We start from the raw sequence: 19,001 nt of genomic DNA on the forward strand, positions 1-19,001 counted from the left end.
TGCCTTCATCATCGGGTCCACTTGAGAAGGGTTGTGAATACTGAAGGCCTCCAGGTTATAATATGTGGGAGGAAATATGATCTGAAACTATTTTAGACAGAAAACTGATCTTTTTTTATTGAGTTGCTGGAGATATATTTGGAGAGACCAACATTTAATTGAGTTAGTATACATCAAACAAAGTTAACTGGAAAGGGTTAACTTGATATTTTAGGAGTTTGAACTTCACTACAATAACAACAAGAGCCATTGTGTAACTGTATTCTATCTGAAATGCTACTAGAGCAAAAAACACAATGTTCTTCCACAGTTTCAGCATCCATTTTCTTCAAGAATATATGACAACATTAGCGAAGATATAAATCAGCCTAACCTAATGGTCAAACCTCACTTAAGTCTTCCAAGGGGATTTATTATAGAAAATGGCAAATGCACTGTAAAGTGTAACATTGTTGTTTCCAAACAAGAAATAAAAGTACTGACGGTGACATACATTAGATCAAGGGTAGCTTGAATTAATAGTGACAGGAAAAAGGGATGTAAAGGAATATAATGAAGAAAATAGAGGTTTGTGTCCAAAGGTTTTATCCAGAAATAGGACCTCTGGAGCAAATGAAAGTCACTCAGCATAAATGTATCATTTTCTGTGAAACCCATAACTATGAAAATAAAGAGCCAAAAAACATGCTATTTTTGAATTAACACCTTTGTGATCACTTAATGTTTTATTGGCTCATACAGTTTTAAAGAAAGCTCTGGAGCGCAGCAGGCATTTGTGATATATTTAAATATCCTGATCAGTAGGGGTGTCATGGTTTAAATGCAGCATAGGGAAGGCTCCACTGATTTAGCGTTCAGGCTTATTCTAAATGACGCTGCGAGAGTGCTAAATACCTGGATTCCTGGGGATAATGAAATAAAATTAGACCGTGGTTTTCCAAATCGACCTTGGCAGATTAAATATGAACACAATTAGCAACAGATGCTTGGAAAGTGCTGATTGTTTCTGCCGGATAAGAAGATTTATGAGCTGGTGAATCACCAGTTTCAAACTCTCAGGGCAGGCAATGTGCCTTCAGCAACAAATGAATGTTGTACTGTATGCCATTTACAAACACTCAGCTTTGTCCCTCTCATAGACATATACCTCATGAATTTGAAGGCTTTGTCGAGATGCCCAATTAAGAACCCACACTACTTAAAATTAGTTAGTTAATGATCGGTGTGTGCATTGTTAGGTACAAGGACGTCAGTGCCAATAAAGATGAGGAACAGTTTTTTTTCAGCTTTTGAAAGAAGTGGGCTAACATGATTAGATGTGATCTTAGATTTACATAAAAACTGACCCTCCACATTCCACATTAATGACCTCTCGTTTACTGTATAAATACACTTTCATATAATGTGAAATTTGTGTGATAAACAAACAGCCAAAAACACTAACAACATGTGATAAATTATATACATTTTTTATTTTTATTATTCCCCTGCAAAATAAGTTCAGCTTTGCAAGACCCATGTGGTTAGCTTAGGATGCCTAATTATTCATATATGAAATCATTGTTTATGGTCTTTGAAGGTGTTACAAGCTCAATGACACTTTAAAATGTTATATTTCAGTAATAAAACAATATGGTGAGCTGAAATGTTGCTTAGTTACATTCAGAGCACATTGTGATTCTAAACCTGCAGGACCAAATGCTGCAATTCCAGGATAAAGAGACATGTTCTGAAAGATGTTTAGGCCCATCCTTCAGTGACACCTGTTTCACACAATAAGAGAAACATCATCTCATGAAAGAGAAGCAAAGTCTTATTTGCTATACAGATTTCAAACTGCAATTGCTGAAGTGTGTCTGCCTTTTGAATGGAATGAGCAAGTTTTATTTTCCTGTACTCTGTAATAGTATATTCTACAGATACTTTATACAGTAGACCTACTATATATTTACACTTCCAATATATTTACAATATATCTACAAACAGTGGCCCACAATGTAATGTACTTCAAAGTTGCATACAAGAAATGTATTCTGTAAACATATTTTATATGGATATAAATGGAATATGACCTCTCACTCATTCTAATCCATCTTTTCAAGAAAGCAGAATTACAAGCAATGTAATTTTGTAACTTCATATGTAATATTATGGTTCTAACAATACACTTCCCATATAAAATGAAAAACAATCCACTATTGTTTTGTGTGTAAAATGGTTAATTACCATGGCAATAAGCATTAGATGTTCTCTGTGAGTTCCACAAGCACTTACATAGGTATTCTTACAAGAGACAGAAAAAACTAAATTCTATCCATATTTCAAACTTTTTGCTCTTGTCTCTTTAAAACCAACAGAAATTGGGTGGGGTTTCAAATTCTGAAAGGTGTGCTACACTAACAGGCACCTATCTAGCATATATACAAATACGTGTATCATACACATAGCTTCCTTCACAAAATGATGTTTCTGTGTTGTGCATGGAATAACAGATCTTGAGGATGTATGAGCATATTACTGAAGGTCTGATCCAAAATGCACTGTACTTATGTTCTACTGTCCTATTCAGTCTCTTACAGCAAAGAAAAGCCTGTTGATTTTCTGAAGAAGAAAAAACATGCTGACTGTTTCATACACAAATACACACATACACATATTTACAGTGGACATGCACATGCAATAGAGAAGAAAAGCAACTTTTGTATTCTCATACTTTTGCAGCTACAAAAATGTAGCAAAATAAGCTAAATAAAATTTGCAAATAAACACTTTTTCATCACCTCACCGTATACATCCATATATACTTTGGATAAGATATGTACTTCAACAGCTTGGTACAGAACCAACCTTGGGTTGGAGTGAAAGTACTGTTAACAAAAGACAAGTAATCGTGAGAGCTTGGAGGGTGATCAGAAACATTCCTGAATTGTCTTACTTATCTTGCTAATAGGAATACTCCGCACTGAAATCCTTTTAGTAAATATCAATATAATTTTAAGAACTAAACACTAGGATAATTACTGTAGCATTGTTATTTTTTTCCAAAAAGTAATTCACCTAATGTAAATTGTTTTTGACTGGAAGTAAACAGGCCAAAAAAAGCCTGTTTTGGGAATAATTAGGTTATTTTCAAGCAATGCCTAAAGTAGAAGCTTACAATTGCCATGATTCAGATCAGAAACATCAAAGCCCTGTACTTTCAGACCTGGAGAGGGAATTAAAAATATATCCTTCATACTACTATATTTTTTGATAGGAGATTATATTTACTTTTTATCCATCCTAGTTTAGAGAATAAGATAGTTGAGTCTAATGTGCTTCTTAAAATTAGTTGGATATGTTGTTAATGTAGCATCACTCGTTAAGGGTAGAAATTCTGTAAATTTTCCTTCTTAGAACCTGTGCAAATACATTTTAAATAGAAAAATAGACTCATATTCAGCACCCATTTGGAACCAAGAGATTGCTAGAGTATCACAAACACTGTAAAACCTTCCAGACATACCTCAGAAGTCTAAAAAGGTCAATAATCTGTCATCAGATAAGGTATAAACATCCATTAGGAATAATGTAATTGGAAAAGATGCTTTTAATAATCATATTTTATAAATATTTTCATGTTCCAATTTTACTTGGGGGTTGGTACTCTTTAAATTACCAGTACATGGATATTCTGTAATAAAAATAATACAATTGTGTTTTGTGCTTTGACAAAACTGAATTTTAGTAAATGGTTCTGGTGAGGCAGAAAGAAAACAACACTCTGAGATCTCTGCCACCACACAGTCCACATGCATTGAGCTGGATTTATCGGAGATCTTAATTTTGAATAAGGAGATATATTATTAATGAATACCAATTTTCTTTACTATAAAAACAAAGAGGCAGGTACAGCACATGATATCAAAAAAATGAAAATTGATCAGTTACCTGTATTGCTTTTTTTTTTTGTTTCAGCAGGCAAGATATAGAAGGAAAAGTATGACAAGACACATACAGTAATCAATGCTATTTTGGTAAGTGAAAGAGAATGGGGACCTTTGTCCAGGTCTGAAACATTGGCCAGCACCAAACACAGAAGTGCAGTTCAGAGCTCCTATGTTGGCCTTCCAGTGAAAAAGTCCCTCTCTTTGTGTTCATGATCTTTCTGTTAGAATGGTCTCCCCCTTTTTTGCAGTCCTGAGTGAGAGGCTAAGAAGCACTCTGGAAGTCCAGCAGTCCTTTGAGACACAAGGCTTAACTAACGGAGCATGTCTTAGACTGTGAACCTCCGCTAGGGTTTGCACTGGCCGCTACAGAACAAAAAAAAGAGAAGAACAGCAATAAAATACAGGTGTCACCAAATCAATTTCCAAAGTGTGGTGATCTTGATGCCAGTCAAAATAATTCTGACTTATGCAGGTGATTGGTGAATATACAGTAACAAGCTTTCCTCAGTACTTTCAGTCACCTGCATGGGTAAGGCAGGAGTCAGTAATGCAATCTGGTTTCTGTAACACAGTCATTCTGTAACATACCTACACTGTTGTTAATGTTAAACGCATAAGAACACCACATTTTAAATCTGTTATTTAGTATGTGACCGAATGTCTACCATATCCTGATTATCTGTCATGAATTCTCTGTATCACTGTATCTGTATTAGGCCAGCAGCCATATCACTCTGCAACTCACAACTGATAACCCACTGAACCTAAGCAGGTGTGAGCCTGGTCAGTACCTGGATGGGAGACCTCCTGGGAAAAACTAAGGCTGCTGCTGGAAGAGGTGTTAGTGGGGCCAGCAGGGGGCGCTCACCCTGCGGTCCATGTGGGTCCTAATGCCCCAGTATAGTGACGGGGATACTATACTGTAAACAGGTGCCGTCCTTCGGATGAGGTTCTGACTCTCTGTGGTCATTAAAAATCCAAGGGTGTTTCTCGAAAAGAGTAGGGGTGTAACCCTGGCTTCCTGGCCAAATTTCCCATTGGCCCTTACCAATCATAGCCTCCTAATAATCACCCTATAAGAATTGGCTACATTACTCTGCTCTCCTCCCTCAGTGGACACTCCTCAGTGGAGTGTCCAGAAAAGCTCTATATAAGTGTAAGCTTCCACTAATCAATAATGTAAGATGAAAACGGTAATTTGATAAGCTCATGTAAACTATCTGGTACACCATCGTATCCAAAACCCTTGTGATATTTATGTGTTTTATAGCAAATTTTCATTAACTACTATATATTTATGTGTGTTCACTTAAAGACAACATAAAATGGCATAACACTTATACAAGTTGTCGTATCCTTAACGTATCCTGCCTCCGTGGACAGCAGTTCTCTCTCTCTCTCTGAAGTATACATGCATGATACTTAACAACCTTGAAACGTATTGTGCCTCCATGGGAAGTTGAGGTTATTCTTACAGGCATTGGTTTGCAGTACTCCTAGATTTGCTAGCCTATTTTAACAATATGTGATCAAGGAGTAATGATCGGCGTGTGCTAATTATTGCTGTGTGAATCCACTGGCTAAAACAGTTTGCACACAACAATAATATTGTGGAGGCAAAAGTCCCATAAATATTACTGTGAAGTACAAGATCAAGATATTATGTTGGGAATTATAAATTATAATTTCAGCTGGGAACTGGGTAAGCTTGCCAATTAAGCCTTGAATCGGTTTATAAAAAGAGAGATGCCTTTTTATGGAATATGTTGGCTGGAAACCAAGATAACACATCACTATCCAGTGACACAGTAAAAGATTGTGACACAGCAGGTCCTCTTTACCTTTCTTTGCAGCAGCAGCTGCTGCTTCTTCCTCCTTCCTTTTCTTCTCCTCTTCAATAGCCTTCATTTTGGCCTCATACTCATCTGCCCTGGCCTTCCACTCCTTCCTGTTGTTCATCAGGCCATCGTACATGGGAGTGATGGCATCATGGAACCTGGAGAACTCCTGCAAGCAAGGAACATGGCAGATGAGTCTGCACCCAGCATAAAACAAAAGTTGCAGCTAAACAGATGTTTGGGAAGAGGTCAGCTTGTAATCTTGCACTGCTGCTCGCTTATCTCCTCTGATCTCCTTCCTCCACCCCATTTTCATCCTGGCAGCTGCCTCCCTGGTTCATTCCTCCCAAGCTGGGTGGGGTGGGTAGTGTCAGCTTTGATTTTAGGGCCCAAGTTGTCATTGTTAGTGCCAAACATTAAAATATTAATTATGCTAGTCCTTTACATAATCACATTAATTAGAATTTCACAACTAATAAAATAGTGTTCTTAGAAATCCACTTCTGCTTGTTACATCTTTATTATGAGCTGCCAAACTACAAACATAGCTTTTTATCTGTGTTTATTTAAAAAAAAACATAACATGGCATTTAAAGAAATAATATCCTTGTCAAAACTGAAGATACTGTATCACAAAGGTAACTCTTATCTATTCAATGTCATCCTATTATGAACATAATGTCCAATATACCCTCGTGGCAAAGCTTTTTGGATTGAATCTGCAGGTTATGCTTAGGAAACCCACTTTCTTAACTTAGTTACATAAATCTCCTCCATAAAGTAACCTGTACTAGTTCATCCGTTATATGTAAGGATCTTATTCTGGTGAAGACTGTGGGAAGCTGAAGCCTACTCCAGATGTATGGGGCTCAAAACAGAACCCTGTAATACCTGGATCAGGTACCAGCTCATGAAATAGCCAATCCCAGCCTGCAGTCAAACACAGGGAAAACATACATGTACAAGCCCAACACAGACATCTGAGGAAAACTCTGGAGTTGTGAGGTGCTGTTGCTACACCACTGTGGCATCTTATCATACAACGATTCAGGTCAAACAGTTTAGCTCAAAGCAATCATTTTCTCACTGTGTTTATTCATCTAAAATACCTTCTACCAGTATGGCCCATTTTAACAGAACTTTGAGAAGCATGTTGACCAGCATAATGCAAGACTCCATGTGAAAGTGCAGACTGTACCTTGTACACGAAGGAGCAGACAAAGTCAATGAAACCACACTGGAGCTTCGGGAGTTCAGCTGCTTTATTTCTGTCCATCATAGGCTAGGGTCACCAAAAATATGAAATAAAGTTAAACACACAACACATGACTTTGGCTAGAAAATTATTATAAAAATAAAAAGGTGGAAAAGAGTAATGGGATGAAATTGCTTGAACAGAATTCTGGATTATATGCTGATTCAGACAAAGTGGAATAGTATAATTCTTTTAAACTAACGAAAATGTATAGATTTTGTCTAAGCTGCATAATAAAAACTGGAGCAGTATTTAGGGACCTAGAGTAGTTAGCAATGCTGTTCTCTCCTTGGGCAAGCCAAATAACTCAGACTGCTCCTGTAAAATGCTTGCCGATATAAAGAATATTCTCCATATCAAATAAAATATTTTTTCTCAACTGAATTACCTAAATAAAAGATAAATTATTATACAAACATGAAAATACAACTGCTTAATTGTGGCAGAATATGACTGGCACATAATACTGCTTGAATGAATATTTTCATTTTCCATGTGATGTGTGATAAACATGGTGGTAAAAAAAAACAACCCATCACTCACAATGGGATTCTGCTGTAGCACAGTCCTTTCCAGATCACCCTGCTCCCAGAATTCTGCTGCTACAGACAAAGCCACCTTATATATAAAGAAAATAAGAAAAGTGAAGGTTACAAATGTGCTTTGGACAAACATCCAGCATCGGGACATTAGTTTTCAACAGGTAGTGATGAATAGTAAGACCTGACCATTAAGGGTGACCAGAAAATGTTCTACAGAATGCAGTGGAAGAGTCGCTACACTCTTAGAAAGAAAATACATGTATGGAATGAAAATTCCTATGAACTATGAAAATTTAAGTATTTGGAGTCTTACTCAAAATCAGAGAGTCAATGTGGAAGGAATGTAATCCTAACTAATATAATAATGATGCTTTTAGAAAGCGACTAATCATTTTGGTAATGTATTTACCTTGCTCTGTACTTCCCATGGTTTTGTAATGGCTGATAAGTCACATGCAGTCATCATCATGGCCCTACAGTTCATCAGAAATACACATGGCAATTATTTTTTTAGCAGTATTTCAATATTTTGTGTATTATATTAGGCAGAGATAGTGTTTATAAGCATTATTTTCATTTTTTTCTTCAACAGCAAACAGAAAAAACATATTCAAGTAACTCAACAGACAACTCATGATAGTATTTGATTTCATACCAGAAAGCTAAAAATATTTTCACTCACATCACAATTTCTTTCCTTGTTGTCTCCAGTGATAAGAAATCTACCCACTCCTTTTCATTTTCATAAGTCTTCGACAAGTCAACAATTTTCTGAAACATGGTCCTCTTTCTATTGTTAGAAAGAAAAGCAAATCAATAATAGTTTAGTCTTTTTTTAAATCAGTCTTTTCCAACTGTCTGAAACGAATGTCTCCACAACTCTCAGAATGCACAGCAAGATCTTCAATTATACTGCACATTGATGAGATTCAATTAAGAAAAGTTTAATAATGCAAGCACAATATTTCTATTAAAGTAAAACTGACTTCAAATACCTATATACACACAATACAATATAAAAAAACAGCATGCTGAATATTGTTTTTTTATTCTATAGTTTGCAGTGTGTAAATCCCACTTATTTCACTCCCATTGGTATTGTATTGGCTATACACATCTCTCTGAAAGTACTGAAACAGCACAATATAGTGGATGGAATTTTAAACACAAAGGATAAATTCACATTTGTATCTTCTTTCTATTTTTAAGATGACATTTTGAGAGCTCCCGATTGCCACATACATACATTATTTATTTATAATGCCTGAAAATATCTGACTTTGAACAAATATTACAAAAGTAGTAATATATTTCAGATGTCACTCACTTGAAATAAAGTGCCAAGTCTGTTGCAATAATGGCAATATCCATAAGGTGGATTACATGTTCTATCTGTCTTCTGTTCAGGTTTTGGTAAATGTTTAAGGACTGTGCAAGAAAGGAGAGAAGGTTAATTGAACAGGGTTTATATTCCTTTCAAAGATAATATAATATGAACCAGTTAACCATGTCAATGTGTCTGTTTTTATGTCTGCCTTTAAAACATGAATAATTAGTGAGAAAAGCTTTGATCAAACTGTAATGAAAAACCGTATTTTGCAAAAACATCTTAAATGTAACCAGCTCAGCAGCATTGTTAAGATATACTCCAATTTTAAAGGCAAGAATATTTTTTGGATTCAAGTACAATTTAAGATGTTTTTTTTTATATTTAAGGTGATATAAAAATCTGTTTTTTAGTATGTTAGGATTTTACCCTGAATTAATATCAGAGACAAGTGCATTTTAGAGCATGTATACATATAAAATGAAGGTCAGTAGACTTTGCCTAGAATCATGGTAAGGAGAACATACATTTTCTTTATGTACATTTATGGTACTTTTATATTAGGATCTTCATACAAATTCTCAACAAGAATGCACTTTACATTTTCCAGCCATTCTTTCTCAGAAATTCTAGCATTCACAGAAACCTGAAGCCTATCCTGATTCAAACAGGAGCCTATTGTATCCACTCTAGATACAGTATACACTCCACACAAAAGGTACCCCTGGCCAGAAATGAACCAAGACACAAGAGAAACATACTGTACAGTGTTTCATACATGATGTCCAAGAGCACTGTATGTTGAATTGGATCAAAAATGGGTATTTGCTATGTAGCAAATTTTCTGAAACTTACCTTTTGCCGGTTATGCTACCTTTGATCATAGAAAAATGTGACTGAAAAGATAGCCGAACAAAAGGACTGAGGAATGAGTTTTATATACTTGTATATACTGTAATACCAACCTCTTCTGAAAGTAAAAACTTGCCAAATTCTAAATGGTGCCTCTCAAGGATGGACGAGCCGTGGAGCTTTGCCAGTGGATTTTGTGATCTGTCAGAAAAAAAAAGTAATTTAATTGAAGAACAAATATAAGTATACTGTATATCAAATGAGAGGTTCACGTCCTCTCACTATTGTATATTGCCATGTGCTGCTTTCAATCTTATAAATAGCAGAACATTACAGTACAATGGATATGATTGTTATAATGCATATACGCAAAGCATACTCACTTCATCTGGTATAGATTGTTTGTCCCTCTGTGATCAATATCATGCAAGAAAGCAGCTGTGATCATTGCCATCACCTCCAGATCAGTGTAGTACCTCTTTAACTTCCCTGTCTGCCACAAAAGACACAAAGATAACAGGATACTGTACATGAGTCCGTCGCATAGGTGCAAACATGAATATAAACACAGTCCAATTTGACATTCACACATTTTGAGCTCAAGCTTTGCACAGAAAAGATTAGTTCCCCTCTGAAAAACAGAAGCCTTCTTTAGGTGTCACCTGAATTATCCTCTATTTGTTCATTTGCAGACTGCATGCTCATGGATGTGCTGATTTTCTGTATCAATGTGAAGTCAAAGATAGTATTTACCCGATTTTCATTAAAAAAACAAGGGATTCTGTCAGGGATCAAGCAAGGCTCAGGCTGTTAAGTTATGTGCTGTTGGAATAATCAGATACCAGGCAGGAACTTTCTACATCTTCAACCACTCACGTACTATCATATCAGTTACAATATTTCTTGAAACATTTTTATGTGAAAACTTCACATATGAAAGGTATCATCATCAACAACAACAACAACAATAATAATCCATTAGTATGTTACAGTATATTTGAGATGACCGGGGCACTTACTGTCAGCAGTGTGAACATGGTTTGTCCAACATTGAAACCATGGCGCCAGTTGTGGTAGGTGATCTTTCTGTACCCTTTACTGACGGAATACATGAATCGCACCAAGACCTAGTGCACAGATTGAACAAAGAGCTAGATTTTGAGGGATAAATCTTACAATTAATTGTATATTGAATAAATTTATGACATTTAACAGTATAGAAACAAAAGCTCTGCTGTATTTAAAAATATGAAGTACTCAATAAGCAGGTTTATACAGTATTTTACAATGTTAAATGCTTCTACAAATACACAAAAGGGACAAACAGACCTTTAACTCTGTATTCCTTTGGAGTGCTCAACCGTTCCTAAGTATTTCCATCCAACAAATGCTTCATAAGGCTTTAGATGATGAAAATGTGCAGCAGCAGGCAATTACTGTCAACTTTGTCAATTTAAGTCAACTTAAATATGACTTACCTCCTGTGGAATCTGAAATTTTTTCACCACCCCAACCTCATAGTACATCTTGATGCCACATTTCACAAGCTCTAGTTCTGTGCAGTCAAAATCTGAGAACCGGAACTCGTAGATTTCAAATTTCCTTGGGTCTGGGAGCTCTTTTTTCTGTAGACACACAGAATTAGCATTGAGACAGACACCGTGCTCACTGTGAGTTATCAAACAGTTCTTCAAAGAACTGATAAAGAAAAACTACCTGAGTCACCGATTTGCAATCACCTGGGTACAAACAATGGATTTATTTTTTTGTTTGAAATTCTTACGTCTGTTTTCTATAATTTTCTATAATGAGTCCTTACAGCTAATTCCCCTTTCCTGCTTCACTTTGGAGAGATTAAGGAATTTACATTCTAACAGATATTTTTTAATGAGAAAGGTCTTCATTCTTGTTCCTGCAACCTCAGTATGAACTAACGTGCTGTTCTTTTTTAATGTGTATCTGGGTTAGTCATGGTGTGCCTACAATCTCCCTTGTGGAACAATGTTGTCTACACAGTGCATAATCCACATGATTTCAGAGGAGAAACATAAGACATTCTCTGCTGTTGGCTTCATAAAATCTTTAGCAAGTGTTACTTTTTTTACAGGGGATTGAATGTTACAGATTATATTTCTTCGGACAAAATTAGTTTAAATTTATCTTCCTTAAGTCCTAACCTAAGAATGATTCACCCAAAATTCACAGATTTAGAGTTTTCAACATTATATTCCAAATATATTTGGAAGATAAAATAACTGGCAAGGGAAATTAGAATGAAGCACAATTTTATTGTATGAAGAAGCATCAAAAGAAAATTTAAACAGTTGGCTTTCTTTTACAGAAGTGTACTTGCTCCCTCATGCTATCATACAATCATATGAAGATAGACCTTAGTCCCTTGTGAAGCACATGAAGTGCCACAGATTACAAAAATAAATCTTTATTGGACATTGATGGTTACCATTACTGGGGGGGGGGGTCTTATTTTATTCTGTTTTTTTTAACAAAAACAAAAAATCAATTGCCATCAGGCACTTAATGCTTAAGGAAAACACAAATATTACTGCAACCATTTTTTTACCATTATAATTTAACGCTTCAATGATGCACAGTTTCTCTGTGAGATAAATGTGTTTCCTCAATAACTGATGGAGTTATTAACCTATAATGTCTCTGCAATTAAAATCTTTTTAAACGACCCCTCAGATTTTTTCAGAAATAATGATTCAATTTTAATAATGGTCTTTACCAGTATGTAAGAAAGTTCTTCCTCATCACAGTCGGCAGGCTCCTTCCCATAAACTTCTCTTGTTTTCTAGAAAGACATTAGATGAGATACGTTAGCAGGTCACACCTGTTTCAATGATCTTTTTTGATACCAAACATTCCTATACATTTAGATGTCTATTTATATACAAACGTATAAAATTGAAATTAAAGTTCATAAGTTATAGATAGAAAAGTGTATCAGACAATACATTTCAACAGCATTTTCTTTGGTATATTTTATATTCATGGCAACTGTTCATTTTACACAACATATAAATACAGTATCTTTTAGGGAAATACATTAATTTTGATATGTTACTTGTAGTATTTTAAATATGGTTGTCATACATGTTTAAAATATGTTTAAAAGTTTAAAAAAGTGTGCAGAATACTGGATAATGGCACATCACTTAGAAAGAATGGAAGTGATAGCAACACCACTACAACAGTATAACATCACTGATTCCACAAAACTCAAACAGTCATTTTGGCTCTTATTGAAAATGGCGAAAAGAAAATTATCTACCAGAATATTCTGAATCTCATCATTTCTGCACTTCACATGATACAACACCATGTCCTGGGCAATGTCCTTTCTGTTCTCTAGCTTATTCATCTTGTCGTAGGTGTCTGTGTTGAGCACAGACCAGCCCAGAAATTGTGTCAGAGACTACAAGCAAAACATAACAGAGCAAAAGTTAAACAAAACAATTAAACATTTCTCTGATTCTCTAAGGTACTCCTAAATCTTTTTTTCTTAATGTTGTTTTGAATGTTTTCTTTTTGCATTAGCAAAGAGCTCTCTTTTTTGGTTTTGCTGAGTAAAATTACAATATACAGTAATTGAGGACTTGGATTTACCTCATGGCACCTTTTTTTCTAAAAAAATGGACAGTTTCTTTAATTCATAATAATGGTTTCATGTCATGTTTCTTCACTAATTGAAGCAGATCAAGAAGAGTCAAATAAATTATTCAAACTGCAAAACTGATACCTCTGTTTTAAGTTACTTTTTCTCTTTCTCCGATGTTACCTGCACTAATTAACAAATGTACCTCCGTGATAGTTTCATCCTGTTCATCAAATGGTTTGCCATCTTTTCTGTTGTAGAAAGTGGCCACTCCCACAATCTCTTCTTTCTTGTTCACAATGGGCAGTGACAACACGTTCTTGATTGTCCAGCCACTTTCGTCCAGAGGTCCTGCCTACAGAAAAGGTGGTAAATAAAGTCTTACTTGCTTTTGCAGCAACCAGCTTCACAAAATTGAAAAAATTACACAAGCATCATAACTTTTCATGCTTTTCTGTTAACTGGATTTTCTGACTTCTTTTATTATTGCGATAAAAAACAGGAGAATTTGCACATACTCCTCAGCCATATATAGGTATTTATTATTATTTTTTCATATTTTTTGAAGATTTAAAGCATGTACATTGTATACTGTATAATGTATATAAGCCAGGCTTAGGTCTCAATGTGTTATTAACTTTATTTATAGTTGAGTTCCTCATGTTATGGATGCTGTATTAATTTGTAACTTTGTTTTTACCTGAAACTTGAACATGTCCTCTGAGGTTGCATTCATGATGTTGCAGATCTGTTAAAGAGAAGGAACATCAAATTGGTACTTGAAGAACTGTTTTTCTTGTCCAAGTGCCCACACTGTCGACATATGGTAGCATTGTAATAAAAGCAATAATTTTTCAGATTTTATGTAATTATAAAAAAATACAAATTTAGAGAAAGAGAACTTTAGAAGACAAAATCGAGACTATATGACTATCTTCATGAATGCAGCTAAAATGTTACAGTACAGTACAGTTACAGTAGTTTCTGTAATATGTGGTGCTCTGCAAAAAAAAACTAAACTGAAATTCCACTACCTTTTTATATTAACTCATCTATAAATAGGGTGTCAAAACATTCATCCCAACTGGAGCTCTTCTAAGCAGCATGTTGCTATTGTTTTTTTCATTTGGTTTGGCCATTTAGCATTGTATACAGAACAAGCAAAAATTGAAGCACTTACAAAGCCACTTTCAGCTACATAGGTTGGTAGTCCACTAACCAAAGCCCAGTGATCTGCTGGTGGATTCCTTTAAAAAAGAAATGATTCTCAAATTAATTTGCTACTAGCAACCAGCTGACCAGGTGGACTGAATGGTGTCCTCTTGTTTGTAACTTTTCTTATGTTCTGAAACATTTCTTATGTTCTTATGTAAACATCTTCCCTTCTAATGACCTGCCATGGTACCCGCTAATGTTAATAATTAATTAGTTATATTAATATTCCGCACTGAAACTTACTTAGACAGTTGTAAATGCATTTAATGGATTTAGACATCTTAAGTAGAATTCGTCAATCAGATTTTTAGAAATTTCTGAGATAATTCATAAGACATTCTATTAACATCTATTAACATCAATAAAATGTAATGGATTCTGAAATTGTAAAGCTATGTCTATGAAATCAATATAGAAAGTTTAAGAAATTGGAAAACTGCTTATGCCTTTTCTGTATAATAAGCATAGGATGAAAACTGGAAAATAGCTCTAATGATTAAATCCATACGTGATAATTTAAAACCCACCTAATTATTTTTAGAGACATATTTCAGGTTCATATTTTATTGACTAATCTTCAAACACAGCAATGAATGCTGTGATCAAATTAAATGAACACATATGGTTTACAAAAGCCAATGATACTCTCCTAAGGTTATCTTGTGGTGATATGATAAAAGTAAGGGGGTATTTAATAACCATGCACTAGTCCATATTCTGTGGGGTAAAAACAGTCGCATCAAACAGCTTAATTTTTAAATATAAAGGTTTTAAAGGTTTTTCCCTATAAACTGTATCTTATTCTTCTATTATCCTACTAATATTGTTAACATTGCTCTACTTTTTATATTTTCATGGGTGCTGCTATGCTACCATCAAATCTAATTATAATATATTAATAATACATAATATATATATCAGTATATTACATTATCATTGGAAAGGCCTTTTCTGCTACTATAATGATCTCTATTTTAAAAAAAAAGAATAAATGCACCTACGGGATAACTTTAATTTCTTCTTTTCCATGCAGAATATAGTCAATGACTTTGTAAAAAATGATTTCCTGTAACACATCAAGACAAGAGAAAATAAATAGTTGTGACATTAATTCCTTACCATATACCCCCCCCCCCCAAAATGAGAGAAAATAATGTTCCAAAGTAATGGTGTGGATCTCCAGAAGAATCACTTTTTCCCCACTCAAAGCTATGATATTATATTGGTATTACAGTATATTATATTCCTGTCAGGTGGTTGCCTGAACAATAAACTGCAGTTTGTAAAATTTGTTAAGCAAATTATTATCCAGTTCAGTTATCAAACAAACACCTGAACTGCCATTAGATTTTAAAAACCTTATAGATGTTGTTGGATGTGAATCTAAAAATTCTACACCATAAAATTTTCATGTTATGTAAAACAATGACTTTATTAACACCTGATTCTTGAGAATCAGAATATTTTATTCTTAACTTAATATCCTTAACATTGAAGGGTGAAACCCAAACATCAACCATCTGTAAATTATAAATTTCCACACAGTAGAAATAGAAAATTCTGTTAAGCACAAAGCTGCAATGAGATCAAACATCTGATATTTCCTGTTGTTTTTCTGGTTGAGACTTACAAACACTGTAAGTCCGAAAAATTGTGAAGTCTATCAAACGTTAATAGAGCTTAGAAAGAATGGTAAGGTACACTATGTAAATCAATAACTGAATCAAGTAAGCTATTAGATGCTCAGTGAAAGAGAACACAGAGGTCCTGTCTCAGGGTTAATGGATTTAAAGCATTTTATGCATCAACAGCAAGTTTTTAGTCAGAGCTCTCTTGATACATAATGATAAATATATTTTATAATATATATAAATATATTTTAATGTTAGGGGTCAGAACCATTCTAAGCAATATATTTTAAAAACTGCTTTTTAAAAAATAACAATTTTGCTATGGGCAAAGCAGCCCAGGTTTCCCTTTCAGGAGAAAAAATGAAACATTAAGGATTTGTTTTACTTCTGACTTTTTCTAACGTTCTACAAAAAAGCATTAGTTAAAATTCTTCAGGTAATTTACAGTAGCTCACAATCACATTTATTGTACATATGTTAACATTGAAAATCTGTTTCTTGTCTCTGTGTCTCCGGTCTGTTCGATTCATTGCACACCCACCCTTCCATCTGGTGTTACAGGCCCAGAGTAAGGAGGTACTTCACCCATGAGAACAGGCCACACATCAAAGAACTCCTGCGAAACCAGACATACCAGACAGTTAGTAAACTCTTATAGTTTGGTGGCATGACATGAAAACTGCTTAACACCTGACACTTCACGCCTTTTCACACATAAGTGGTTGATGGAGCACTCAAGTCCGAATAAGGCAATTTTTTTTTGCTGTCTATATTAATGTTATTACTAAACTGCACATGTGAAAAATCAATATACTCTGTGTAATTGTGACCACATTTTCAGATATCACAGCTTAAAATGATAAAATAGATCAGATGGAACATGCTCCCGAAAGAAAGGAGGTCATTCAACCTACTCAGCCTAGTTGGGTTTTAAACATCTATTTTTTTATAGGACTGCTGTGTGTTATGTCCTTGATCCAAGGTTGAGGTGCAAAATCACAGTATGTACATTCTGGGTGCTGAAAGCAGGCTTAACTGGAAAATAAATATACTAATTAATTCTAAGTGACCCTGCCTTAGCAGATATTGTTCTGATTCTCACTGCAGCATATCCAATTGATAGAAATTAATTGTGTTGTGGAAAGGAATTACACAGTAGTATCACTTTGGATAATATACATTTGACATACACAAGATATATACATTATATATATATACATTTTGTACAGTATGCATTTCTACCACAGTGATACAATATAAGGGGAGTATGCTTTACAGTTAAAGAATATCGAGCAGATTGAATGCTCAATAAGTACTGTTAAAAGATTGCTACTGTAAATCTTGAGATCCACAATGTGTAAAAAAAAGAAAAGAAAAATAAATCAGGTATAAAGACAGATGCATGCTTATCATATCTTCCCATATATAAACATATCCAGATTTAAAAAAAAACATGAATGCTATTCATTACTCAATTATCTCAGATATCATTATAATTTTCACTAGAAAATAAATGTTGCTTCCACTTTGTAACAATTCAACTATTGGTGTCTTCAGGGAAGCGTATCTTATCAATGTGTTTGTAGCTTTCATCAATGACACTGTTTGATTTATTTTTTCTAGAGCTTATTTTTTGTTAACTACATAAGTCCAAAAATATATTTTGGGGATGCAAACCTTTTCTTTTGTCATGTCTAACAGCCCCACTGAGTATCTGTCACAGTTGAGATACGCTCGCACTGTGTACAGGGCTTTGTGAAACTGTCGCTCGATATCTGTCAGCTCCTCAAACACCTTGTTCGCAGACCACAACAGGACCTGGGAAAGTAAAACACGCTTCAATATATACTCAAAGTAAGACTGACATTAATGCCAACTCATTGCGAAGTTTAGAGTTAAACTGAAACTTTGTCTGGCAGTTAAAAGTCATCCTTGTAGTTACTTTTCTGATATTCCATCTCCAGCTAAATTATTTAAAATATATAATATTATACAGATATATATAAATTATATTAATATTATACAAATAATTAATATACCATATAATTATATCATTATATAAATACATGATTATACAATAATTATAATATTATAAGATACAATCTTAAAAATAATAAATAATAATTAAAATAACTCCTTTATCACCTACGCTTCCTGAGCACTACTGCATCTATTTTTAATCTTAGGTGACTAACCAAATCATGTGACTGGATTCACTTCAGTTTACATCAATTCAGCAAATGTAAGGAATGATTTATTTTTTAATATTTACAGAAATACAGTATGACAGAAATATGTCAAACACTTTACATTTTGGCATAACTTATCTGTATATATGATTTTGATTTGCAAAACAGAAGCAAACGCCTTATGGGTATTTAATTGCAGACTCATAAAAACTGATTTGAAAAGAGATCCTTACTTGTCCTCTACGTGTTTCACAATTGTGCAGGTAGTTCAGGTGGTAGATCTTGAGGTTCAAAGACGCAAAATTTAGATACTTTAAAAAAAGCTGTAAAGAGTGGGAAAAGAAAAAGAGAAGACAGCTGTTGGTATCATTGCTATACTGATCCACTGGCAATGAAGTGAGTTTGATCCTTCTAAAACATTAGCTTCACATGGAAAAAGCAGGCTTTGATCTTACTGGCTATCTTGTGGAAAGAGAGATAACGCTGCAATGCATTAGGGTACCTGATCCATTTTGAGTGCCATACCAACTACAATATTTACTTCAAAAGACTAACTGAAACACTTTACTCCATAGTATTTTGTTACAGTATTTAGTTAATAGCC

At 34.4% G+C, this 19,001-nt stretch overlaps 2 protein-coding genes across 2 annotated transcripts in view; one reads left to right on the forward strand and one right to left on the reverse strand.

The window, feature by feature from the left end:
* The window catches only part of pde6b (phosphodiesterase 6B, cGMP-specific, rod, beta), a 24,712-nt gene continuing 5,711 nt past the window's right edge, over window positions 1-19,001 (reverse strand). The window contains exons 3-22 of the mRNA XM_006627233.3: window positions 18,631-18,720; window positions 17,886-18,026; window positions 16,750-16,824; window positions 15,579-15,643; window positions 14,543-14,609; window positions 14,063-14,110; window positions 13,568-13,717; window positions 13,039-13,182; window positions 12,493-12,558; window positions 11,222-11,368; window positions 10,763-10,870; window positions 10,127-10,236; window positions 9,857-9,944; window positions 8,892-8,992; window positions 8,247-8,354; window positions 7,974-8,037; window positions 7,566-7,640; window positions 6,966-7,049; window positions 5,771-5,936; window positions 1-4,292 (exon numbers count right to left, since the gene is read on the reverse strand). Coding sequence (XP_006627296.1) covers window positions 4,237-4,292; window positions 5,771-5,936; window positions 6,966-7,049; window positions 7,566-7,640; window positions 7,974-8,037; window positions 8,247-8,354; window positions 8,892-8,992; window positions 9,857-9,944; window positions 10,127-10,236; window positions 10,763-10,870; window positions 11,222-11,368; window positions 12,493-12,558; window positions 13,039-13,182; window positions 13,568-13,717; window positions 14,063-14,110; window positions 14,543-14,609; window positions 15,579-15,643; window positions 16,750-16,824; window positions 17,886-18,026; window positions 18,631-18,720 — 1,953 coding nt within the window. The 3' untranslated portion in view covers window positions 1-4,236. The remainder of the gene's footprint in view (window positions 4,293-5,770; window positions 5,937-6,965; window positions 7,050-7,565; window positions 7,641-7,973; window positions 8,038-8,246; window positions 8,355-8,891; window positions 8,993-9,856; window positions 9,945-10,126; window positions 10,237-10,762; window positions 10,871-11,221; window positions 11,369-12,492; window positions 12,559-13,038; window positions 13,183-13,567; window positions 13,718-14,062; window positions 14,111-14,542; window positions 14,610-15,578; window positions 15,644-16,749; window positions 16,825-17,885; window positions 18,027-18,630; window positions 18,721-19,001) is intronic.
* rbp4l (retinol binding protein 4, like) overlaps window positions 16,846-19,001 on the forward strand; it is a 22,045-nt gene continuing 19,889 nt past the window's right edge. The window contains exon 1 of the mRNA XM_006627232.3: window positions 16,846-16,957. The gene's annotated coding sequence lies outside the window, so the exon portion shown is untranslated. The remainder of the gene's footprint in view (window positions 16,958-19,001) is intronic.

Source organism: Lepisosteus oculatus, chromosome 3, assembly GCF_040954835.1.
Source record: "Lepisosteus oculatus isolate fLepOcu1 chromosome 3, fLepOcu1.hap2, whole genome shotgun sequence".
In the NCBI taxonomy this organism is placed as follows: domain Eukaryota; kingdom Metazoa; phylum Chordata; class Actinopteri; order Semionotiformes; family Lepisosteidae; genus Lepisosteus; species Lepisosteus oculatus.